This window comes from Nuphar pumila, chromosome 4, assembly GCF_984573655.1.
Source record: "Nuphar pumila chromosome 4, dmNupPumi1.hap1.1, whole genome shotgun sequence".
In the NCBI taxonomy this organism is placed as follows: domain Eukaryota; kingdom Viridiplantae; phylum Streptophyta; class Magnoliopsida; order Nymphaeales; family Nymphaeaceae; genus Nuphar; species Nuphar pumila.
The window spans coordinates 125,504,844-125,530,462 of NC_143252.1; the positions used below are offsets into that span (position 1 = coordinate 125,504,844).

General features: G+C 37.4%; 1 protein-coding gene and 1 long non-coding RNA gene across 4 annotated transcripts in view; both read left to right on the forward strand.

Moving 5' to 3' along the window:
• Positions 1 to 3,426: 3,426 nt before the first annotated feature.
• On the forward strand, positions 3,427 to 7,358 carry LOC149840939 (uncharacterized). Its single transcript, XR_016431615.1, has 2 exons — positions 3,427 to 3,651; positions 7,059 to 7,358. It is a non-coding gene; the product is annotated as an uncharacterized LOC149840939 (long non-coding RNA).
• Positions 7,359 to 10,719: 3,361 nt separating this feature from the next.
• The window catches only part of LOC149840940 (3beta-hydroxysteroid-dehydrogenase/decarboxylase-like), a 40,085-nt gene continuing 25,185 nt past the window's right edge, over positions 10,720 to 25,619 (forward strand). For all 3 annotated transcript variants that reach the window (XM_090003481.1, XM_090003482.1, XM_090003483.1), the window contains exons 1-10: positions 10,720 to 11,027; positions 14,667 to 14,756; positions 14,854 to 14,987; positions 15,114 to 15,284; positions 17,981 to 18,097; positions 18,189 to 18,268; positions 20,592 to 20,790; positions 21,068 to 21,185; positions 21,265 to 21,439; positions 21,700 to 21,856. In XM_090003481.1, coding sequence (XP_089859607.1) covers positions 10,742 to 11,027; positions 14,667 to 14,756; positions 14,854 to 14,987; positions 15,114 to 15,284; positions 17,981 to 18,097; positions 18,189 to 18,268; positions 20,592 to 20,790; positions 21,068 to 21,185; positions 21,265 to 21,439; positions 21,700 to 21,856 — 1,527 coding nt within the window. In that variant the 5' untranslated portion in view covers positions 10,720 to 10,741. The remainder of the gene's footprint in view (positions 11,028 to 14,666; positions 14,757 to 14,853; positions 14,988 to 15,113; positions 15,285 to 17,980; positions 18,098 to 18,188; positions 18,269 to 20,591; positions 20,791 to 21,067; positions 21,186 to 21,264; positions 21,440 to 21,699; positions 21,857 to 25,619) is intronic.

Consider the following 25,619-nt stretch of genomic DNA (forward strand, 5'->3'; position numbering starts at 1 on the left):
CGTGGTATTTTTTGCAAATCTGCAAATATCGCAGTATTTGTCACGCTGATACCAACTGAACTAGACAAATAGGACAATCTGGGTTCCCCCAATTGCAGTCGACAATGAAATTTTCTCAGCTTATTAACCTTAAGGTGCTGCATGCTTGCAAGTACTTATCAAGAAAAGCAGAATTAATTGGTTTGGAAATTGCGTTTTACCTCTCACAATGAAATTTAAAGTTTATCCTACTTTCCTGGATAAGTGGGTGCAACCGAACATAGTGACAATTATTGAGATACATATTTAGGTATCACAAAAAAATGATATTCTCGTAAAAGTTAGAAACACCAACATAATTGTGGTACTTTAAAAATACCATATGTTTTCTTTGTTTTTGTCACACTTTTGAACTTTGAATCCTTCAGACAATTTTTACTTCTTGGTGGTGGGGATTTTTTTGTAAAAATCCCAATAGAAAATGAAGAAAATATCTTGAAAGTCTCCCAAAAATTTTGTTACTATGGAATCGACGGCCCTCAAGCCTGTGTCTAAACTGCTTTATAATTTTTTTTCCTTCAGATCTTAATGACCCATCAAGATGACATTTTTCTTCTTAAGATGGAAGTAAGTTCATTGTTGTCCATAAACTTTTTTTTTTCCTTTTTCTCTTGGTGTGGGTAGGAGCGAGGGTCTTTTGTTAATTCAATTTGCCGGTCAACCAATGAGGTTAAGAGGGTAGGTCGCATGACAATCAAACCCTGCCGTGCCAACCATTAATTTGACTGATCATACTTGAACTAGCACACGGGTTTGATATAAGTATTCACATTATAGTTGTATAACTGGTTGGTTCTGCGTAGCCCCAGCTTGCATTCAGAAAAAAAAAGTACTCACATTATATGCAGCGTCGCGGCACGGTGGCGATCTGCTTGACAGCCACCCATCTTGGCATTTCTATAGATGGGTGTGGTGCTCAATCTCGAGAAATACAGCTCATTTGCCGTGGAGCCAAACATGTTGTAAGGTCCAATCTCTTAATGGTACTGAGGGTCAATCATTCAAGCAACACTAGTACATGCAATCAGGCAAAGGACCTAGCAACCTATTTGCTTACCAGCCCTCATTAGGTGCACCCAGGGTTAGGGTTGCAAAAAGGTCAGATATGAGATGGGTCAAGGTACATAGATCCGAATTCAAATCCAAAATTTTAGAATCAGGCCCGAATATGAGAATGGATACAAATTAATCCGGTGGAGTACAAACAAAATCCAGATAGTGTATTCCCACCTCAATTAATCAAAATTAAATTTCTTTTAACTTTTTATTATGAAAAATAATTGTACTGAATGGCAAAAATGATCTGTTTCTCGAAATGCCCTACAATTTTCAAAATTTGTCAAATGTCAAAAATCACAAATTTTCAGCTTTAAAAGAACCTTTTTACCTTTTACACAAGTGAATATTCTCCATATATGCGAACTTTTTCCCAAATATGTGAATATGTGCATTTCTTTCAAAATATGTGAATTTTCTCCTAAATATGTAAATTTTCTCTCAAATATGCAAATATGTGACTTTTTTCTTAAATATATATTTTTTCTTCCAAATATGTGAATTTTCTCTTAAATATGCAATTTTTCTTCAAATATGTGATTTTTCTCTTAAATATGTTATATTTATCCAAAAAACACAACAAAACAAGATATATAAACACGTATGTGCGAATGTCCTCATGCTTGTGCCCCTTATGTGATTTTCTTAAAAGGTGGCTCGCACATTTTGGAGACATTCGTAACCATGAGTTGCGAATGTCCCCAAAACATGTGCACCTTTTTTAACTAAATACTCTCACAATTGTGAATATTTTGACCTTCGCACACGAATGTCCTCATGCTTGTGTCCCTTATGCAATTTTAGTAAAAGCATGTTTTCACATTTTGGAAACCTTTGCAACTCATGGTTGCAAATGTTGTGTTGTATATGCGAACGTTAGAACATGTCATGCAATGGGTCTCCTACCTAATATTTGCAAAAGTATTGATAAAGGTAAAGAACCTTTAGCGACACTTCAAAAGCATCACTAAAGCCTTTACTAATGCTTTAAAAGTACAAAAAGTCTTCTGCCTGGTATTTGTAAAAGTACCGCTAGAGGCCCTTTGCCTTTTAGCATGTGCAAGTCCATTGGTACCTTGCTAGGTGAGTGGTATATATATATATATATATATATATATATATATATATACACACAAAAAAAACTGTACTTTCTGGTTGTGAATGTCCTCAAAATACGTGAACTTTTTACTAAATACTCTCACATTTGCGAATGTCTTTACACATGTGCGAACCTTCGTAAAAAAAATGGCATAAGCAGGAGGACATTCACAAATACAATATAACATTCACATATTTGGGAGAAAAATCTTATATTTAGGAGGAAATTCGTATATTTGAGAGAAAATTTGTATATTCTTATATTTGAGAAGAAAATCATATATTTGAGAGAAAAATCACATATTTAAGAGAAAAAATGTATATTTGGGCAGAAAATCACATATTTGCATATTTGAGAGGAAGTTCACATATCTTGAGAAAATTCGCCTCTGCGAAGGGTAAAAAGGTTCTTTTAAAGCCAAAAATTTAGACATCATGTGAATTTAAAAAATTGTATTGTATTTTGAAAAACATGTTATTTTTATCATACACTACAATCATTTTCCATTTTTATTATATATTTAGTTGTTCAATCATGGATTACCCAATGGAACATAAGGTTAAAAGAGGAGGGTTGTGGGTTGGGTGCCATGCCATAACAATTGATATCCCTTTTCAAGGATATGGAACTTCTCAGTTCACACTAATGTGCACTAACTCATATATAACAAGTAGGTATAATATGTCACACTGATGCCAACTAAAAATATACATGAATATGGTTTATATAAATACAAATTAAATTGTACACAAGTGATGCAACACATCTCAACCTCGGACGTGTTAAAAACATGCTGGGGAAAGAAGTATCATCGAGCCTGAATATGCAAGCCAAGCTCACGTCAAGCTTGAGCCTGCCCTCAAGGACAAAAAAGTTTTTTTGTAGCTTTCATAATTTATTTTGGAAATTTTAGATATTATTTTTGTCTGAAAACTACTTTTCTAGCATTTAGAAAATATTTGTGATTTTTGATAATTTTTGTAGCTGAAAATTCCAACTTTAGTTTTTTTTTCAGATTCCCTCCAGGGACCTGGATCTAATTCTAGCAACCTATTAAGATCTGTTTAGGCTATTGGTAGGTGTATTGGGTTTTCTGGCTAGAGTAAGGATTTGGACCCCCTAGATCCATCTATTAGGATCTAAGGAGAGTCATTGAAACCTCTCCCCCCCCCCCCTCAACGTTGGATTCAATATCAACCATTGGAGGCCTAGGGAACAACTCCTCTTGGCCCCAAAAGAGATGTTGGGTCTCATCTCCCTACCAATTCTTATATGTAGTAGCCCTAAAAACGTAAAAGACAACTTCTTCAATCTTGCCTGAATTTTATTGAACGGTGGAGTTTTCTCCTTAATATTTACCTCGATTGGAAGCCACCTACGTTGTGGGAGCATCCTTCGAGAGGATGGCCAGATGTCAACCACCTGATGGTGTATCTTTGTGTTGTGTTGGAACTAAGGTACACAGAGTACTTCTTGGCCAATGTCTTCATTGTTGGAGCTACTAATGTTTTCTAACCTTAGTTGACGTTTATTGCAATTTTTTTGTTCTATATGGATTGTTATGCAATATTAAGTGTCTAGGTTGATTCTAATGTGTTAATCGATTGTTCTATGAGTTGAACTTAATTGTTATTTTTCTATTGAATGATTCGTTAATATTTTGTTTATGGTAGGGTTTTGTGTTTCACGAAAATTCATGGTTGAATCTTTAGGCAAAAACATTGTTAGTGAATTGGTTGTGGGATGCACACCAACTATTTGATGAAACATCCTAACGACGCAATTGGACTCATTAGGTTTAGATTTTTGGTCATCTAATGCCCATTTCTAAGAGCTTTTTTTTTGTAGCACCTACTTATTTTAAACAACATTTAAACATTCTTTAGTAGGTTGTTTGACGGGTTGTTTGGGCCATAAAGCAGTGCCTAAACAGTGCCTCTTGTTGCATTAATTTGTTTATCATTTTTCTACATTTATTTCTGTTGTCATTGCGACTTATGCACATTATTATCATTGACCTTCATAGGTCATTCTTGTTCCTAGTCGTTGTCAGATTGATATCAGAGCTTGACTTGTCAAGTTCCTTAATTCGGCTCGATCTGACACTGCCATGCCAAGAGAAAGGCATAGACAAGGCACATACATGAAACATGAGAACGAAGAGATGCGAGTATTGCATAGGCAGGACCACGAGCTCTGATGTCAGTTGGACACAATGGCACAACGATTAGTGGATATGGAGGTCAATCGAGCACAAAGGGATGAGGAGGAGGAGGATGGATGCCACTTTATGAGTTTGTCAGCATCATCACATTGGCATCATAGCTCGGTTTGCCCCAAGAACTGGGTTGCATGTATTAAGTTCAAAATCTCTGAATTTTCTGGTGCTTGTAGTCCTAAAGAATTTATTGATTGACTTAATATTGTAGATGAAATTATGAACTTCAAGGAAGTCCTCAACCACAAAAGAGATGGTCTTGTTGCCATTCACCTCAATGGTAAGACAACAACTTGGTAGTGCCAAGTTAGGCAAACCCAACACAACCAAAGAAAGACTCCTATCACATCACAGAGTAGGTGCATATGAATCGCAAGCTTTGCACCCAATTTCTTCTATACAATTACCGTTGCAAGTTGTACTAGAGATATCAAAATCTCAAGGTACATGTTGTGTAGACCAATACACTAAACTTGTAGCTCACAACAACCTCATAAAAGATAAGGAGAAGCTTGTCTTAAAATATATTGGAGGTTTAAACTTTTGGATACAAAACATGCTTAATTTTGTAGAATGTGAGACTGTATTCGAGGCACACCAATGTGCTAAGTATTGGGAGAAGTCTCTCTGAGAGCTACGAGTAGGATAACCCTTGTTGCTAAGGCTCTTACACGTATACATCCCTCGTAACCAAGCAAGCCAACCCCTTCTACTCAACTTGCTCATGAGACTAGTAAGAACAAGGCTCCAACCAACCCTATGTCCCAGGCATGTCATGTGGGTTCGAGCAACACTATCAAGTGTTATACTTGTGGTGATATGGGCCATAGAGCATCTGAATGCCAGTCCAAGGCGCTTTTCGTGGATGAGGTGCATGAAGAACTAAGTCAAGAGATAGAGGGTGATCCTACGAGGAAATAAAAGAAGAGCTAGAAGAGGACACTCTTTACGTAGATCAGGGAGAGGCCTTGATCACCAGGCGCATATGTCTAGCTTATAAGTAGGAAGCTGGAGATAGATGGTTGAGGACTAACATTTTCTAGTCAACATGCACGATAAGGGGAACGATTTATAGGTTCATTATTGACTCAAAATGTTATGAGAATGTCATATTTGTAGAGGTTGTTTCTAAACTCAAGTTAGAAGCACATAAACATCCTAGACCCTACCAGTTGTCATGGTTGCACAAGTGCATAGATGTGAAGGTCACATGCCCGTGTCTAATTAAGTTTTCTATGAAAAACACATATTTTGATCATGTTTGGTGTGATGTGCTTTGTATGGATACTAGCAATCTCATCTTTGGTAGTTTGTGGCAGTACAATAGGATGGTTACTCATAGTGGCCGAACTAATACATACTCTTTCATGTTCAAGGATAAGAAGATCACATTAACACCTTCTAGAGACCTACATGCATATGCCCATCACATAAGCCTAGTTAGTCAGGACCACCCATTGTGTTGTTATCTAGGCATGAACTAAAAGAGTCTTTGTCAGGAATTACCACATGCTACCTACTTTTAGTGTCTGACCCAGCTCTAGAGAGTCAAGTCATAGATCCTCATGTTAGACCTCTTCTTGAGTAGTTTAGTAATATTTTTTTCAAGGAGTTGCCACCAGAACTACCTCCTTTGTGTGAGGTCCAGTACCAGATAAATCTCCAGCCTATAGCATCTCTACCACACCTCACATTATTGCATAAGTCCAACCGAGTATGAGGAATTGTATACTCAGGTTGAGGATCTACTATAGGCAGGATATGTTAGGGAGAGTTTGAGTTCCTGCATCATTCTTGCATTGCTTGTTTCAAAGAAAATAGAACTTGACGGATGTGTATAGATAGTAGACCCATAAATAAGATTATTGTTAAGTATAGGTTTCTCATCCCAGGTTAGATGGTTTACTTGATCAGTTAGCAGGAGCTAGGGTCTTTTCCAAGTTAGATCTTCATAGCGGTTATCATCATATTAGGATTAGACCAAGGGATGAGTGAAAGATTGAGTTTAAGACTAGAGATGGTTTGTATGAGTGGTTAGTCATGCCCTTTGGTTTATCAAATGCACCTTCTACTTCCATGTGAATCATGAATCAAGATCTTAAGTCATACATAGGAAAAACTCTTTTAGTTTACTTTGATGGTATCTAATTTATAGTAAGAATAATCAGAATATTGACCTTATTTGCAAGCTCAATTTGCTTTTAATAAATATGTTAATAGGTCAACAAGTTTTAGTCATTTTGAAATCTTGTATGGTACTAACTCTTTCTCTGTAGTTGATTTAGCTCAGCTTGGCCATTTCATAAATTTGTGTATGAAAGAATAGATGCACTTCGTGAGATTCATTAACAGGTAAAACAAAATCTTATTGAAAATACTGCAAAATACAAAGAGGTTGCGGATAAAAAGCAATTCCAGGTAATCTTTGAACCCGGTGATTTTATTTGACCTATTTTGTCTAAAGAAATGATACATTTGAATATGCATGAAAAGTTGACAAGTCTTTATATTAATGCTCTTAAAGTTCTTAAGAGAAGTAATGAAAATGCATATAGGTTGAATTTACTAAGACATTATAATACTTCTAATGTATTCAATGTTAAATATGTTTTCATGTATTATGGTGATTCAACTGATGAGGAACAGGCTCCGAGGATGAATCCTTTTGAGCCCGAGCGGGGATTGATGTAGCGCATTTTGAAGAGGACATGTTGAAAACACGTTCGAGAAAGAAGTACCATCGAGGCCAAATACACAAGCCAAGCAAGCTCACATCAAGCTTGAACCAGCCCTGCAGGACAAAAAATGTCATATTTGGAGCTTTCAGAATTTATTTTGGCAATTCTAAATATTATTTTGTCTGAAAACTACTTTTCTAGCATTTATAAAATATTTGTGAATTTTATCATTTTTATAGCTGAAAATTCCAACTATTAGGTTTTTCCAGATTCTCTCTGTGGACCCTAATCTAGTTCTAATATCATGTTAGGATCCGTTTACCCTACTGGAGGGTGTATTGGGTTTTTTGAGTAGAGTTTGATTTTGGATCATATTGGACCCAGCTTGGTGAGTAAGGACTGTCCTTGGACTATCCAGCCATCATTGGAGGCCTAGAGCGGCGCCTCTTCTCCCTTTTGGTTCTTATATGTAGCAGCCTAAAAAACGTGAAAGACAACTTCAATTTTGCTTGAGTATTGCTCAACGGTAGAGTTTTTTCCTTTGCTTTTACTTTGATTGGAAGCCACCTACATTGTGGGAGCATCCTTCGGGATGATGGTCGGACGTCGACCAACTGATGGTTAATCTGTGTGTTGTGTTTGAGCTAAGGAACGCGAAAAACTTCTTGGCCAGTGTCTCCATCGCCGGAGCTAAGGACGTTTTCTAACCTTGGCCGACGCTTAATGTGATTTCTTTGTTCTGTACTGTTATGCACGTAGGTTGATTCTAACGTGATGATCTACTGTTCTACTTGATTTTGAGTTGAATTTAATTGTTATTTTCTATTGAATGATTCTTTAATATTTTGTTTAGGGCAGGGTTTTGTGTTTCACGAAAATTAGTGGTTGAATCTTTAGGCGAAAATGTTGTTAGTGGATTGGTTGTAGGACGCACACTTTTGGTGAAACGCCCCCAACGACCCTGTTCTGCAAATGAGAAGGCTTGGGGAGAGCATCTGGTTACTAGATATGTGTAGTTGTGGTGGTTGTGCTTGGTATTTGAAAGGGCTGAATTCCCACCACCATGGGTGAAAGATCTTTTTTCGCCCACTTCTTTTCACCATTGCTTTGTTTTGATTTCTTTCAACAAATCAGATGGTCTTCTTTTTAGCTTTTGGTCTGCAAGTAAATCCTTCCATCTTTATGTCTCCATCTTTCTTTTCATAGTTGCCTTTTGCCTTTGCATATAATTTTTGATTGATTAATATATTTTGAACTTTTAGTGAAAAACACAACGAAGTTTTTGATAATCTAACAAACAGTCATGCTTTGTTTTTCTACTTTCTCAGTTAGATCTTCTGTTATGCCATCAGTGTGCGCCGCCCAGGTTTTCTAGGTTGCTACATCTTCGAATTTTATTTACAATCAATTAATAAAATATTTAAAACAATTTTTTTGGGTGCAACTAAGGAAAACCACCTCCCACTCACAAGCTTATTGATGTAAAAATCCCAAACTCCTCCTTTGAAGTATGTCCAGCTTCAACCTCAAAGCAAAGGATGCACACATGTAGGTTTTTAATTTATGTACCAACCTTTTACTTTCGAATGTACATCTTTTAGTTCCCTTGTACAAAACTTTTTGCGCTCCTAAAAGGTTCCCCTTATTTAGTAGGAGCAACTCACCAAGTTGAACCATCGAGGTGGTATCCCATGTGATTAGCAGAGTCCTGTGTCAAGCTGAAGGCTCAGGATCGAATCCCTCTTCCACATGGGGGGTGGCTGTTTTTAGTAGCGGTCAGCCCGAGCCCACCCCCCAACTAGACTTTAAAAAAAAAAAATTTTACTCAACAAGTTGAAGGGACATCATGAGTTCGAAATTCACAAGGGACATCCTCTTTAGCAAGGTTGCAGTAGGGTACCATTGAGGTGGTATTTGAACAAAAAAGTGAAAGCCAACCCCCAACTAGACTTTAAAAAAAAAAAAATTTACTCAACAAGTTGAAGGGACATCATGAGTTCGAAATTCACAAGGGACATCCTCTTTAGCAAGGTTGCAGTAGGGTACCATCGAGGTGGTATTTAACAAAAAAGTGAAAGCCAACCCCCAACTAGACTTTAAAAAAAAAAAAATTTACTCAACAAGTTGAAGGGACATCATGAGTTCGAAATTCACAAGGGACATCCTCTTTAGCAAGGTTGCAGTAGGGTACCATCGAGGTGGTATTTGAACAAAAAAGTGAAAGCCAACCCCCAACTAGACTTTAAAAAAAAAAAAAATTACTCAACAAGTTGAAGGGACATCATGAGTTCGAAATTCACAAGGGACATCCTCTTTAGCAAGGTTGCAGTAGGGTACCATCGAGGTGGTATTTGAACAAAAAAGTGAAAGCCAACCCCCAACTAGACTTTAAAAAAAAAAAAATTTACTCAACAAGTTGAAGGGACATCATGAGTTCGAAATTCACAAGGGACATCCTCTTCAGCAAGGTTGCAGTAGGGTACCATCGAGGTGGTATTTGAACAAAAAAGTGAAAGCCAACCCCCAACTAGACTTTAAAAAAAAAAAATTTTACTCAACAAGTTGAAGGGACATCATGAGTTCGAAATTCACAAGGGACATCCTCTTTAGCAAGGTTGCAGTAGGGTACCATCGAGGTGGTATTTGAACAAAAAAGTGAAAGCCAACCCCCAACTATACTTTAAAAAAAAAAAAATTTACTCAACAAGTTGAAGGGACATCATGAGTTCGAAATTCACAAGGGACATCCTCTTTAGCAAGGTTGCAGTAGGGTACCATCGAGGTGGTATTTGAACAAAAAAGTGAAAGCCAACCCCCAACTAGACTTTAAAAAAAAAAAAATTTACTCAACAAGTTGAAGGGACATCATGAGTTCGAAATTCACAAGGGACATCCTCTTTAGCAAGGTTGCAGTAGGGTACCATCGAGGTGGTATTTGAACAAAAAAGTGAAAGCCAACCCCCAACTAGACTTTTAAAAAAAAAAAATTTACTCAACAAGTTGAAGGGACATCATGAGTTCGAAATTCACAAGGGACATCCTCTTTAGCAAGGTTGCAGTAGGGTACCATCGAGGTGGTATTTGAACAAAAAAGTGAAAGCCAACTCCCAACTAGACTTTAAAAAAAAAAAAATTTACTCAACAAGTTGAAGGGACATCATGAGTTCGAAATTCACAAGGGACATCCTCTTTAGCAAGGTTGCAGTAGGGTACCATCGAGGTGGTATTTGAACAAAAAAGTGAAAGCCAACCCCCAACTAGACTTTAAAAAAAAAAAAATTTACTCAACAAGTTGATGGGACATCATGAGATCGAAATTCACAAGGCAAGGTTGCAGTAGGGTACCATCGAGGTGGTATTTGAACAAAAAAGTGAAAGGATATTTTGGGATGAGAGCTCATTATTTTAAGCAGTTGCTTGTCCTGTCTTTTTAAATTCAACTCTAAGTGACGTAAGCAAGGGGAGAAAAAAGGTCCTAATATGAAAAAGGGTAGTTGAGTATTTTTATAGATTGTAAAAAAAGCTTTCGTCATTTTCCATTGGATATGTATAATATTTTTACAGTGGTTAACTTCTTCGTGGGACTTCTCCCCGAATTTATACATAAACCGAGCCCTCTGCCTCTCCGCCGGCCGGTGAGAGGAAAGAATAATGGAAGCCGGAGACCGCTCCGAGAAGGTGGCGACGGAAGAGGGATCGGCTGGAAACTGCTCGGAGGTGCTGACATGCGTGGTTCTCGGAGGCCGTAGCTTCGTTGGGAAGCCTCTCGTCGTCAGGCTCCTCCGATCCGGCCGGTGGACGGTCAGGATCGCCGATGCCTGGCCGTCCTTGGTCCTTGATCGCGACGAGGAGGACTCCGATCTCTCTCGTGCGCTCCTCTCCGGCGCCGCTTCGTATTTCCCGGTCGACGTTGGCCACAAATCGCAGCTCGTCAGAGGTCGGAGTTTCAATCTCGATCCCCTCGTCCTTTTTTTGTTTTTCTTTTCTTATCTTTTGCCTGTTTGAATTGTGGAAAATGGAAGGATCGTGAGTATGATCTACTGAGAGTAATGAAATTCGGACGAAATGTTGCCCTAGTCCTTTTGTTTGAAAGCGATGGAGAAGCTACATTTCGGGAAATGAGCGTTTTGCCCTCCTGGATTTCTTGATCTTTTGAATTAAGCTAGTTTGGATAATATAGTTTTGGAAAATGGAGGATCGTGAGTTTGATATCAGTATGTAGTCAAATTAAGTCGAGAATGATGCTCTAGCTCCTTCTCTAGAGGTGATGAAGGTAAATTTTGGTAAGCGTCCATTTTGACCTATTGAATTTCTAGAATTATCGAAACAGACTAATTTGGACGATCTTGCTTGTGATTTTGTTGGTGCTATGAAAATTAAATGGTTTTATGTGCGTTTATTGGCTTTCTGAGAATAATGTGGTGGCACATAATTCGAATTTTGAGGACAATTTAGGCTTTCCAGATGCCGTATGGTGAGATTATGTCATAATTATTTGTCTTTAAGAGGTTTAATGGGGTTATGAACTTCAAAGTGCTTAATGGACTCTAGTTTGAAGTTTGAATAGTGTGATTAAACACTAGTCATTGTTGCCAAGTACTGATGGGAACTTAACATCAAACCTATGTAGCATATGTCTGAGATGTGTTGAAAATATCACGATTTTATCAGGAAAATATCACAATTTTATCAGGATATACTCAAAGCTGATATACTACAAAAAAGACGACACTTTCAAGATATTTCTTATGTTTTTTTAGAAATTTTTACATATGCCGGTACTATTTCCACAGTGCAACAGAAATTTTCACCATTGTGAGGCTTCCCCTTGCCAAAAATTTCCAGAGAACGAGATTCATGACACTGCATCAAACAAAGGTAAAGGAGTTGAGGATGAATCTTTCATCGACATGTATTTGGCAAATTAGCGGGTGTTCAATACTGGAAATATGGAAAACATATTGAATAGTGATTCAGTGTAATTATGTGATGTATTTGAAGGGTTTTAATGATGAAAATATTAATCTTTTTAATGGGTTAATGATTGTTGAAGTAATTAATAACTGAGTTACCAACAACGTTGAATCTTGGTATTACCACAAAGACCTTAAGTTGAATCTTGCTAAATTGAGATGACAGTAAGGAAACATAAACCAAAGTAGAAAATGGTACATTTGAATACAAAATCCACCAAATGGTATGATAACAGACAAAATCTCATAGATGAATATCACAACAATGGAACCTTTGCAATGTAATGCCATAGCAAGATCAATTTTGATTTTCTAAGCAATGGTAATATCAGTGGGATTTTTCTAGAATTCAAGAAAGTGCTGGTTCACACTAAAATAATGTTGAGTGTCATGGATGCTAGAATCGCAGCAAGCTCCCCATTATCAAGTTTGGGTCTGGAAGAAGACTAAAAGATCTGGTCAATTTTTGTAGACAGAAAAGCCGAATGATGTGCAAAAATTACAAATGAACTTAATAAAGGTAAGAGAATATTGGAATAGGTGGTGCTGGTCCTCAATAAGTACAGCTCAACAAAAAGGAGACAATTTTGCAACTTCCAAATCTGTTGTAACTCTGCTGCTTTACTGTTTCCTTGTGAGCTTCATGGAATACTCTCAAGTCTCTCTGATTTCCTATCTTTCAAGAGGGAGACAGATCAGTGGCACCTTCAAACTAAATGAACTAGATGTGAGACTTAATCACTTTCCTCTTAGCATGGCTCAAAATTTTTAAGAATGGATGCCAATATCTTTCTGATGTATCAATCTGATGTAATCTGAATGGGCATCATGATGGTGCTGCTTCAAGTGGTACAATGTAAGTGATCGGATGCACACACACTCGCACACAATGGGTGTAATCTGTATAGTAGATGTGGATTGGGTAAATCCAATTGATGGCTTTGCCTTTTGTGTCCTTTTGTGGTGTTGGAACGATCCTCTTTTATATTTGCCTGAAATGTGCAAGTGAGGTGTGACTGTCAGGCTTGAACTTACTACATGTCTTGGCTGGACATGATGTTTATGAATATGCCTGTTCCTGCATTGCTTATCATGTCTAACACAGGGCTAGCTTTGTATGATTCATCAGTCTTGGAAGTGTCCCTGTCATGCTTCCCTATACGTTTTAATTCCAAAAACTGATGTCAATATAAGTACTAGCAAAAGGAAAATGAATTATTGCATTAGGCATGATTCAAGGTAGTGTCAGTTGCTGGAACATTTGTGGTCATGCTTCTCTGTTTTTTGGAGGCTCTGATCACGTTGAGCCGTTGGAGTGATTTTTTTTTTCATTTTCAAAAAGGCATGTTCACCCATTAAACTAGCATTTTAACCAATTTTCACAAACTAGAAAAAGAGATTGTCTAACCATTTCTGGTGCCCGACTCTTCTAAACTGAAAAGGGTGTGTGACCGGTTTAAGATGCTAGTACTTGGGTAATCACCATCAGTTGAATGTGTCGAATGTTGAAGGATGTGTTTAGGAACGGCACAATATTCATACAAAATGGTAATAAACAGGACAATTACACATAGTAGGGTCTCTAATTTTTTGTACTTATTTGTCCTACAATCAGATTTGAAGTAAAGTTTGCATAAGTTTGTCCTTGATTTGTTGTTCATTTTTGAACTTTATGAGGAAGGAGCACTGCATATATTAGCATAGTTCTAGTTTGCCAAGCAGTCAGGTTATAATATTGTTGTTATGAAACTGCCATTTTTAGTGTAATGAAATGACATTACACACTGGTGGCATTCAAACGCTAGGTAAGTTCATAACTACCTAGATTATACACAATGCGTGAGTGCTTAGAAGATGCCTTAATAATGCAAGAAGCATGAGGCATTTAGAAGCATAAGAATTGTGATTTAGTAGGGAGTTAGATTAAAAAAAAGGTAGATAAAGATTGTGATTTTACTTGAATGCATCTTTAAAAAAGAAAAACGATTATTCTAACATATGTGCATTTTCAACATCTGCAAACGTTTTATTTCATAATGGGAGACGTGAACTTCACATAGATTTTTGAAAAATGAAAGAAGCACATGGTTTTGTGCTTCTGAATTGCGCTTCCCAGGAAGCAAGCTTCTGAGTTTTTTAGGAGCTTCTAGTAACTATGATGTTTGCACACTTTTCCGTTTCAATTTCCTCTTCTTAATCCATGATCTATCATAGTGAAAGGGTTGATAGATCTTATAACTTATAAACAATTGAAGTAGTTTTATGGTCTATATTTCGTAATCTTATCTTCTTTACTTGTTAAGTCACTACTGCCTGTGCATCTTAGCTTGTGTTTTTTCACCTGAAACCTCCAAACTGTTATAAGTGGTCATTTCTTAGAAACTGAAATGATTATCTTCATTGTCTTAAAGCATTTTTTTTCCTTTTTGGGTTCTGGATAAGTTTTTTCATTTTCTTGCAGTATTATTTTTTTCCACTTCATGCAGTTATTTAGCTGTTTCGTGATCATCTTTCACTTTTCTGTGGATTACTCATCGCATATATTTGTAGTTCATCTGAAAGTGATTGTTGAAAGACCTAATTCCTGACAAAAAAATTTGCAGCATTTGAAGGATCATCTGTTGTATTTCTTATGGATATATTGGTCTCATCTACCAATGAATTTCTGTCTCAGTATAAACTCATTGTTCAAGGTATGTGAATTTCAACTGGAACTAACATGTGGAACGAGACTACTTGTTAACGATTTTAGGCCTAATGTTCAGTAAATGCATGTCACTGCCTATCCAGGTACAAAGAATGTCATTAGTGCTTGTAGAGAATGCAAAGTAAAAAGGCTTATATACAACAGTTCAGCAGATGTGGTGTTTGATGGTGTACATGACATGGATAATGGGGATGAGCACTTGCCATATGCTTCAAGAGTATGCCTCCATTCCAGGAGCATCTCATTAATCCATATTTGTTCACTCAATTGTCTTTTGTTTCTCTTTATTGGTCTTTACTCTTTAGAAATTTGTCTAGGTTTTGAATATACTCAATATTTACAGTTTGAAGAGATGCATAATGATTTAAAGGCTCAGGCAGAGTCACTGGTCTTGCATGCAAATGATACTGAAGGCCTAGTGACATGTGCACTGCGTCCAAGCAACGTCTTTGGACATGGAGATCCATACCTTCTTCCATTTATTGTGAATGAAGCAAAAGCTGGCCGATCTAAGGTGTCATTGTTTTTCCTAAGCTATTGCTTGGTGACATCTAGGAAAGTGGTGCTTTTGTTTGCTTATGTGTTCTTTTTAGCATCAGTTATTATGTTATTGTCTTTTACTAGTAAGTGCATCTGAATTGCAAATAGATTTGGCTATTAGCTTTTTAACATGTCAGCTAGTGGTAACTGGTAAAAGATCCTCTTGAAATTTAAATTCTTAATCAGTTTTAGTTTTCTTGGCTGTTATGGATACATATTTCTGTAAATGGTGCATCTTACAACTTTTTTGTGATTTTGTTTTTTGTCCTTGAACTTTTTAGTGGCTAAAAACTGCTTGCAAGCTATGTCACAGTCACATGGATACTCCATTTTGATTGCTGTTCCGTATTCCTTTATATACAAGTCATACTGGAAACTACATGAAAATAGCCCTCATCCACACATCCACAGCCTTGTCCATGTGACATAGCTTGCAACAAGCAATTTGTGATCGTACCTTCAAAAAAAAATCAAAAAGAAATTTATGATTCGTGTAGAGGGATGTCAGTGAATCAGATTTTATCCGATATCCGACCGAGTCTGATTCCATTTAGTTTCATTTCGGTAAGCCAAATCCATACAGATATGGTTTTGATTTTTTGCGACTGAATCCAACAAATATCCAAATTTGACGGATATCCGAATCCGTTTACATGTAAAACAAGTGAACCTGGTATGAGCTTTTCACCATTCAAATCTGAATCCGTTTAGCCAACATCCGATTACTCAAATATGATATTGGCCACATCCGATCCGAATCCGAACCATTTAAATTTTACATACTTATGTCAAAATGAAAGGTTGTTGATAATTACTTTTATTTTACCTGTATTAGAAACAAATGATCTTGACTATGCTGATGTATTTAGTTGATTTAAAAAAGAGTATCTTGCCAGGTTGTTATGTTGAAGATGCATGTTCTTCATGCCTATGAAATTATTTGATGTCACAATGGTTTTTGAAGCTTCCAAGCCATCACTTAGGAGGTTGTCTTCATTTTTTTTTCCAGAGTTTGTATGAGTAACGGCTAAGAGCCCATTTGTCTCAGCCATGAGAAAAGTTTTTTTTTTTAATAAGAAAAGCACTTTTCATGAGAAAGGCAATCATCATGTGTTTGTTTAATAGGAAAGCTAACATTTTTATGGACTAGGAAAATGCTTTTTAGTGTTTGTTGTACACGGGAAAGCTACTTGTATGAGATATCCAGTCCACCCCCGTCAAAACCACCATCAGTGGCACCATTATCTTCACCAATTGCATTAGTGTTATTATTGCTGCTACTACTCACTGCACACCTGATCCAGTGGAGGGAGTTTGGCTGCGACGATCCGGTTTGCTGAAATGGTTGGCACTATCCTCCTGACTGTGCAATGTGCAATAACAAGTGGAAAGACAGCCACCCAAAATGTGGTGCTGTCTTGTTTTCTTTATTTCAATGGAGCCTCAATTAAACAGTCGATGAAAACAATTGGAAAGAAGAACTAACAGGGCGTAAAAACAAACAACGCAAGCCAATGGAATAAACGAATGTCAAAAGAAAAGAAACTGCCGAAAAAAAAAGAACTGCTGCTGCGATTTCAATGTTCTCTGTCCTTCACGAAATCCTAGGCAGGGTATTAATAATGCCTGGCTGGATCTGGGTCTCGGGTCCAGTCCTTGGACCCGAGACAACTCGTTGCCGCTGTACCCGTTGCTGCTGGTGGATCGGGGCGTTGGCACTGTGCAGTCTTGCTTCCAGCCTGAGCTCACCTTGAATAGGTACGCAGGGCACCACGTCCTTGCGCTGGGGCACCAGACTCGCGATCAGATCCATTGTTTGGGTCCGATCGTTCGTCCCATGGGAGTCCAGACCCATGGACCCGCTCGGGTCACTCTGTGTAAACTGGGCCCGGTCCTGCTCTGCATCAACACCCTTTCCCCAAAACCCGAAAGGCACATTACCAGCCTCACAAGTCCGAACCCCTTATGTGAAATGGGTGCCCTCAAATGTTGACCAATAGCCTTCATAACAAGAGATGGACCCTTGAATTCTAGCATAGAAGATGCCCTGTCACCATGGCACATGGCATTTTGGCTAGCGGGAGAGGAAAACAGGCATGAGAGAGAGAGAGAGAGAGAGAGAGAGAGAGAGAGAGAGAGAGAGAGAGAGAGAGAGAGTTTCTTACTGAACAAAATCATAGTAAAATGCTTTCACAGGGAGATGGGTGTGAAGCATTTTGATGTAAAACTCATAGTAATGTGTTTGTTCAGCTCTCTATTGATTTTTCTGTTTGTTTAGTTCGTTTGCATACGCACATGCTTGCACATGTGTGTCTGTGTCTGTGTGCGTGTGCGTGCGCGTGTGCGTGTGCGTGCATGGCTTTGCCTATATCTGTGTGTGTGCATGCATGCATGTCCATGTCTGTGTCTATGTGTGTGTGTGTGCGTGCATGTGTGTGTCGTGCATGTGTGTGTCTGTGTCTGTGTGTGGGGGGGGAGGGAGAGGGGGGGGGGTTGTTACTGAGCAAATACGCTCTTCTCCATTACTTGTGAAACATCTTAAAAGTTTCCATGTCTTCTGCTTTCAATTTAATGATATTTCCCTGACTCTTTCATATATGTTCCCAATTGCAATCCATCATATGAATTTCATATAGTTCCTGTGAAGTAACTTTTAAGTTCTTATTTCAGTATATTATTGGAAATGGCGAAAATAAGTGGGATTTCACATATGTTGATAATGTTGCCCATGCCCATATCTGTGCTGAACAAGCTCTGAGTTCTGACACAACTCATGTGGCTGGAAAGGTAGTAAGCAATTTTTTTAGTTCTCATAGTGCTATTGTTTACTAGTTTTTGCAAACTGAATGATCATAATATTGTTTTGGTTGCTTTTCAGGCCATTTTCATAACCAATGATGAACCAATGAGACTTTGGCAATTCATTGCTCTTGTATTAGAAGGCTTAGGTTATGAAAGGTAAATTATGAGAATGTCTGTATTAGGCCATTTGTTTTCAGCATATGTTTTTATCAAGTTTGTAAGTATTGTATCGTTAACCGTATCAGTTGGGCCCAAAATAAGAAACATATCCTATCATAAAATTTGTAATTTTTAATAAATTTTTTCTAAAAATTTCAAAAAAATCATGAAAATTGGAAAAAATTAGCAAAAATCATGACACATGAAACAATGATAAATTGTACAAAATGCAACCATAAAATCACACATGAAGCATTTATGTTTCTATGAGTTGCATAAGACATCATCAAACATCAACTATCTCAAAAGAACAATGCAAAATATTAAATATCTTGCAATTAAGAACATGTCACAAGACTCATACTTTCATATTACATAAAAAAATATTATGGCAATAGTTGCGCTCGATTTTCAATCGGTTTTCATTTATTACTTGAGTGCCCTATTGTCATGCCAGATCATCTGATGCCATATTTGTTGGAGGAATATGGAGCCTGATTTCTACCTTGATATAAATCCCTAATTTTCACGGATCCAACTTTACTGTAAGTAGGGGGTTGTAGGAGAGCAACGCCCCCTGCCCATAAGGTGGAGGTTCGGGGGTGTGAGGCCTCGAGGTGAAAATTTTTTGGAGGGTAGTTTTATAATTTTACTCATAATAGAGTTTTGCTTACCATAAACCACTTTTTGAGTGAAATTTGGTGGAAATACACTCTTACTTGAGCAAACCGTAAAAACCCTCTCCCTTGCGCATGGATCAACTCCCAAATCACTTTCATGACAACTTGGGTGTGTGGATACCCTTGTAATGGCCTCTACACAAATGAAAAAATTTTAAAACTAAAAAAATAAAAAACAAGTTTTAGCCATTTTTAAAGTGCATAGAAGGTGTATCGTACAATACACCCTGTATCATACGATACACACGATACAGGGTTGTATCCAGTGTTGTGAAAACGTTGAGGCGTAGCGAGGCGCTCCACCAAAATTTGAGGCGAAGCGTAAGCCTCGAGGCGTAAAGCGTAAGCCTTAAAAAAAATTGACTTAAAAAAAATTATAACAAATATCTAAAATTATAAATAAATAAAAAATGCTTTATTGATGAAGCAACAACCAACAAGAAATAAAAAATCTCAAATAAATACTGAAAAAATATGAGATTAACATGTAAAAGTAATATTAATGCAACAACTTGATCTATGTAAGTATCTAAGAAATAAAATATGAGCATTCATTCAATAAAAAATTAAAAATATGAGCAACCATTCAATAAAAAATATGAGTTTTTGCCCTTGCGCTTTTGACTACTTAGTTTTACAATGTATTTTTTAAAGTGATCCATGTTTTCAAAAGTGCTGTTTTATGAGCCATCTTTTGAAGAAGTAACAAATATGGACTTAAGTCTGGTTAACTTGGGTTGTTATAGTTTAACTGTGAGATACCAATAGTGAATTTGCCAAATTATCCTTGCTGTATACTAACATAAGGGTAGAATAATCTTTCATGAAATAAGGGTAGAATAGGCATTTCATATGCATCTTAATGGTAAAATTAATTTCTGATCTCTATCATTTATTCAAAAAGACGGAGCCTAAAACATCGATCTTGAAAACATTGTTCTACTTTCAAATATGAGGTATAGAGTAAACATTCCGTATGCATTTTATTGGTAACATTAACTTCAGGCCTCTTTGTCTATTTCTTCAAAAAGATGGCCTTAAAATGTCATTTTTGAATACATGGTTTGTTTTTTCGATAGAGTTAAAGATGGACCTATTTGGAAATTTCTGAAAAGAAAAGAAAAAAAAATGTACCTGTGATCTGGGCAACTAGAGGAACTCCCTGTAGTTGTCTGTCTTGTACTTTGATATTTCATGTTTCCTCTTCCATCTGATCTAGGTATTTTTCTCATCAATTACCAATTAATATCATTGTCCTTTTATTATAACGTATGAACTGTCTTGTAGATCAAGAATCTGTACCCATGTGGATGTGTTTAATCTTGATGATGGAAATGGTGTTTTTCCTGGAAACCCAGCTTGTTAAGAGTGATTGTTTTCATCATATGATTTACATTACATACAATCCTAGATACAAATGATAGACTAAAATACTGATACACATATACCGTAAATGTAGTGTTTGAATATAGCACGGAAACCTCTTCGCAGTTTATGGGCATTGAATTGGAGTGGAAATTTTGTTGTTGCTACAAACTTTTGCTGCTGTTGGTTGCTAATTTATTATTGCTGCTTTACTGAATGGTGTTCTATGAGCTTGCATAAGCTTCATTCTGGCTGACTTTGATGATTTGTTACAGGCCCAGCATACATCTCCCTGCTAAACCTGTAATGCTAATGACCATGTTGGTTGAATATTTTGATGGAATGTTAGCTAAATACAGGAGCGGATCCTCCTGTCTTTCTTTTTCAGCTGTTCGTCAACTATCTTGCACAAAAACTTTCAATTGTATTAAAGCAAAAAAGCTTCTCGGGTACTCACCAATAGTTACCATGGAGGTAAAAACAATTCTAATGGTTAACCATTACTTTTTGGAAGAGGAATTTGTAGGAAAAATTAATAAAGAAACATGACTAGTGGTATCTTGTGTTCAACAATTAGTTGATGAATCAGTACAAGAAAAAGGTTTACAACGACAGGAATAGAAATAAAGCTGGTGATGAGCATTTCATGTAGCTCATGGATGTTTATCTTAACTGTTTCATCAAATTAAAAATTGAAAAGTTGCAGTTCTTACTTTTTCTTCATCTTGTGCTATTGTTTCTGCTGTTCCAGGAAGGTATTACATTGACTATTGAACCATGCTCCCCTTTAGTATCAGATTTGCCTCAGTTAAAACATCGAGATTTCTCTGAACCATCAAAATCATACAAACTACTTGGTGGTGGAGAAGGTGAGGTGGCAACATCCATATCTCTTCATTTTTTCCATGTTCTTTGCTTCTGAGCAATCAAATTTGTTTCCTAATGCAGTTGCGGACATAGTATTATGGCGGGATGAGCAGAAGACGTTTATACACATTCTTGCATTGTTTTTTATATTTTACTGGTTTCTCCTTTCTGGAAGGACTCTTATTTCATCTACAGCCAAGCTCTTTCAACTGGCTTTCATTGGCCTTCTCATCCATGCTTATCTCCCTTCCTCAATGTAGGTAGTGTTACTGGCATCCATTTCCTTCATGTATTAAAGGCTTAAAGCCCATGCATCCTCTATCAAAGTATTGTCTGTCATACTACTGTGTATAAACAGTCAATCACATTGATGCTTTAAAAAGTTTTGCATATCTGTAGCTTTCAGCTATATTTATCAAAGTATGTGTGTGTTAGACATAGTTCACCTTTTGAGTTTGAGATTTTTAGACCTATGCCTTTGAATCAATACTTGTGATAATGAATTTACTGTAACAGGTTTGGCTTCACAGTTCAAAAGATATCGCCTTCTTGTTTCGAGGTTTCAGTCACAACAATTCACTCATTGTTTGTTCTGCTAGCAAGCAATTGGAACAGAGGAATCCATTTGTTGCGTTACATGGCCCAGGGAAATGACTGGACTACTTTTATGAAGGTGATGAGCAGCTTTAGTACTTGTCTTGTTAATATTTTACACTACAAATCTTCTAATGAACTTTACAACCCTCATTTAGAACAGAACATTTAGAACAAAAAAAATGCTGGAATAGTTTATCTGGTGGCCTTGCAAAGAGAGTGAGTGAAGTATGGTAAATCGTCCACTGAAGTCGACAATGGCATGTGATTTACGAGAGCATACTTAGTTCATGAATCCTTTCTTAGATAGGGCTTAGTCATCATGGTCAGGCTGTCTCAACAATATGATAATGTTCATGCTTGGCTACTCCATCTTCAATTGATGTTTGAAGGCCATTTCATGTAAAATGTTATTATCATGGAAGAACTTTACAAAGTCATTGGAGATGTATTCTCCGGTACCATCATTACGAGGGGCAAGGATTTTACAAGCAAATTGGGTTTCAACATAAACTTCTTAAAAGTAGAAAAAAATTGATTAGTTTCTCTCAAGAGGAAGATCCAAGTAAAACAATTGTAATCATCAATAAAGATCACATAATATTTAGATTTGGACACAAACATTGTAATACCCCGATTTTTGTTGAATATTAATATCTAAGGTAATGAATATGGCTACCGCGATCAGAGACCAGACGTAGGCCAAACAGGCTCCAGAGGCATGCCATAACCCTGGAATAGTTATGAATTTTTTTTGAAGTTGGGTCCCCCAACCTTTTCTGAAAAGATAGATTTTGACTCCGCTGAAGCATGGATCTAGGAAATTGAGAAGGCCTTTCGAGTACTGGCCGTCCTAGAAGATAGGAAGGTGGATTTCAAGGCCTATCGGTTACGATGTTGAACGTTGGTGGGAAACCGCCTTAGAAATTAAATTCAACAACGGGCCAGTATTGTGGGATCAATTCGATGCGGTGTTCTATGCCACTTATTTTCCTAAGCACGAGAGGAGCCGCAAGATGCGGCAGTTCCTCGAACTACAAGGGAGACTGAGCTTGATAGAGTACATTATGAAGTTTCGAAACTTGAAAAAGTATTGTCCATAAGTATTTATTACTGAGGAGGATAGGGCAATGAAGTTTGCTAGATGCCTAAAACCGGCCCTCCGAACTAAAGTGCTTAATCGTGGGCCAGAAACGCTAGACAAGGCCGTTGAAGTAGCTACAATACTTAAGGATGACTGGGAAGAGTCATAGAAACAACAACCTCATCGATGTGAACCACCAAATGGGGACCAGAAGAGCTGGCCCAAGAAGAGATTTGAGGATAAAAAGTCCGCCCCTCCTGCCAAGAGGCAGAGGCAGCAAAATCGACCTTGACCGCAACAACAACAGTTGGTCGAGCCTTGTCGCACTTGTAATCATAGCCATCCCAATCGAACCTATTATCGAGAGATTGATGGTTGCTTATATTGTGGCAAGGCAGGCCACTATATCAAGGATTGCTGAAAAAAGATGGTGGACGACCGGAGGAAGGGTGCTAGTGGATCCAAGCCCCAACACCAATAGCCTCAGCCACAACAACAACTACAAAAGCAAGCAACAAGTGGTTGTGTTTATATTGCCATAGCCGAACAAGGGCGACTTGGTGCAAGGTACCATCCTTGTCTCTAACCGAGCAACATTGGTTCTATTTGATTGTAGTGTCACAAATTCATTTATTTTCGTAGAATTCTATAAAATGTTGTGTGTACTAACTAAATCTTCGAGTCATGATCTAGAAGTATACACCCCCTTGGGAGATAGGGAAATATGCATAAATTATGTACCCAACATTGACATAATATTAGATGGGCAAAGTCTGCCTGCCGACGTAATTCTACTTAATATGACCGAGTACAACGTCATCTTAGGTATGAATTGACTTTATAAGTATCACGCTAAGGTATTATGTCATGAAGGGAAGATAGTACTATCTCAACCTGGAGTTCCCAGGATAGAGTTCTGATTATCTAGACCTACCTTAATGAAGCGTGTAATATCGTCGATAAAGGCCCAGAGATATTTGAAGAAAGGTTGCAGAGCATTTCTGGTCAGCATTGCTCTGATAGACCCGACGACGATTTTGCTTGAAAGTTTAGATGTGGTTCGAGATTTTCCATATGTCTTTCCAGAAAAGTTTCCTGGACTCCCTCTACACCGCAAGGTTGAGTTTAGTATTGAGCTATTGCCTGGAACTGCTCGAATATCCAAAGCACCCTATAGGATGGCACCCGCGGAACTGGAAGAATTGAAAAAACAGTTACAAGAATTTATGGAGCAGAGTTTCATCAGGCCTAGTATATTACCCTGGGGAGCACCTGTATTATTTGTAAAGAAGAAAGATAGATCATTGCAATTATGGATTGATTATAGGCTGCTCAACCAGACCACAGTTAAGAACAAGTGTCTATTGCCGCATATTGAGGATTTATTCGATCAACTACAGAAAGCCAGAGTATTATTAAAGAGCTGAATATCATCAATTGAGAATCAAGGAGGATGATGTTCCAAAAAACAACTTTTCGAACAAGGTACGAGCATTATGAGTTCATAGTTATGCCTATTGGACTCATAAATGCGCCATCAACTTTCATGGATATGATGAATAGAATATTCAGACCTTTTGTAGGCTCTTTTGTAATCATCTTCATAGATGATATTTTGATATACTCAGAAAGTGTGGAGCAACACCGCAAGCACTTGAGGATTGTTTTAGGAATTCTGAGAGATGAACGACTTTATGCTAAATTCTCGAAGTGCGAATTTTGGCTTAAGGAAATCATGTTCTTGGGACACGTAATATCAAAAGACAGAGTATTCGTGAATCCCGCTAAGGTAATGATCTCATTTAAAAATCATAGATTTAAATTCTTGATGCAAACTTTTAAATTAGATCTTTAAGTAAATTTCGTATCATAATAGGTGGAAGTAGTTCTAAAATGGAAGCAACCGAAAAATGTTTCGGATATTCAAAGTTTTCTTGGTCTTGCTGGATATTATAGAAAGTTTATTTAGGATTTCTCTCATATTGCATCACCAATGGCCAAGTTATTAAGAAAATGGGTCAAGTTCGAATGAGACAATAAATGTGAATAAAGTTTTCAAACTCTGAAAAAGAAACTTACCACCGCCCCAGTATTAACCTTACCTTTGGGTTAAGGTGGATTTGTTGTCTACACTGACGCTTCAGGGTCTGGGTTGCGTACTAATGCAGTACAACAAGGTTATTGCTTACGCATCAAGGCAACTGAAAATTCACGAGAAAAATTATCCAACCCATGATCTAGAGCTTGCAACAGTAATTTTTGCCCTAAAAGTTTGGCAACATTACTTATATAAATAAAAATTTGAAGTCTATAGTGATCATAAAAGCCTCAAATATCTATTTTCACATAAAGAATTGAACATGGGGCAACGACGCTGATTGAAATATATAAAGGATTATGAGTTTACCCTTTCCTGTCCCCTAGGAAAAGCAAATATCGTTGCAGATGCGCTCAGCCGTAAGGCTGAAGGTTCCTTGGCAAGTCTTGTAGGAAAAAGTTGAAAACTTATTGAAGATCTCATCGAATGGAAACCATTCATGGCAAATCAAGGAAGAATTCATATGTCCAATCTAACCGTGCAACCAGAGATCCTTGCCCAGATAACTGCCGAGCAAATCAAAGATCCTCAATATGAAAAGTTGAAAGCAAGGGCTTTGTCGGAGGTTGATACATCTTTCTGTCTCAAGGACGACGATAGCATCAGGAAATAGAATTTGAGTCCAATTTGACCCTGTATTAAGGAATTAAATTTTGGAAG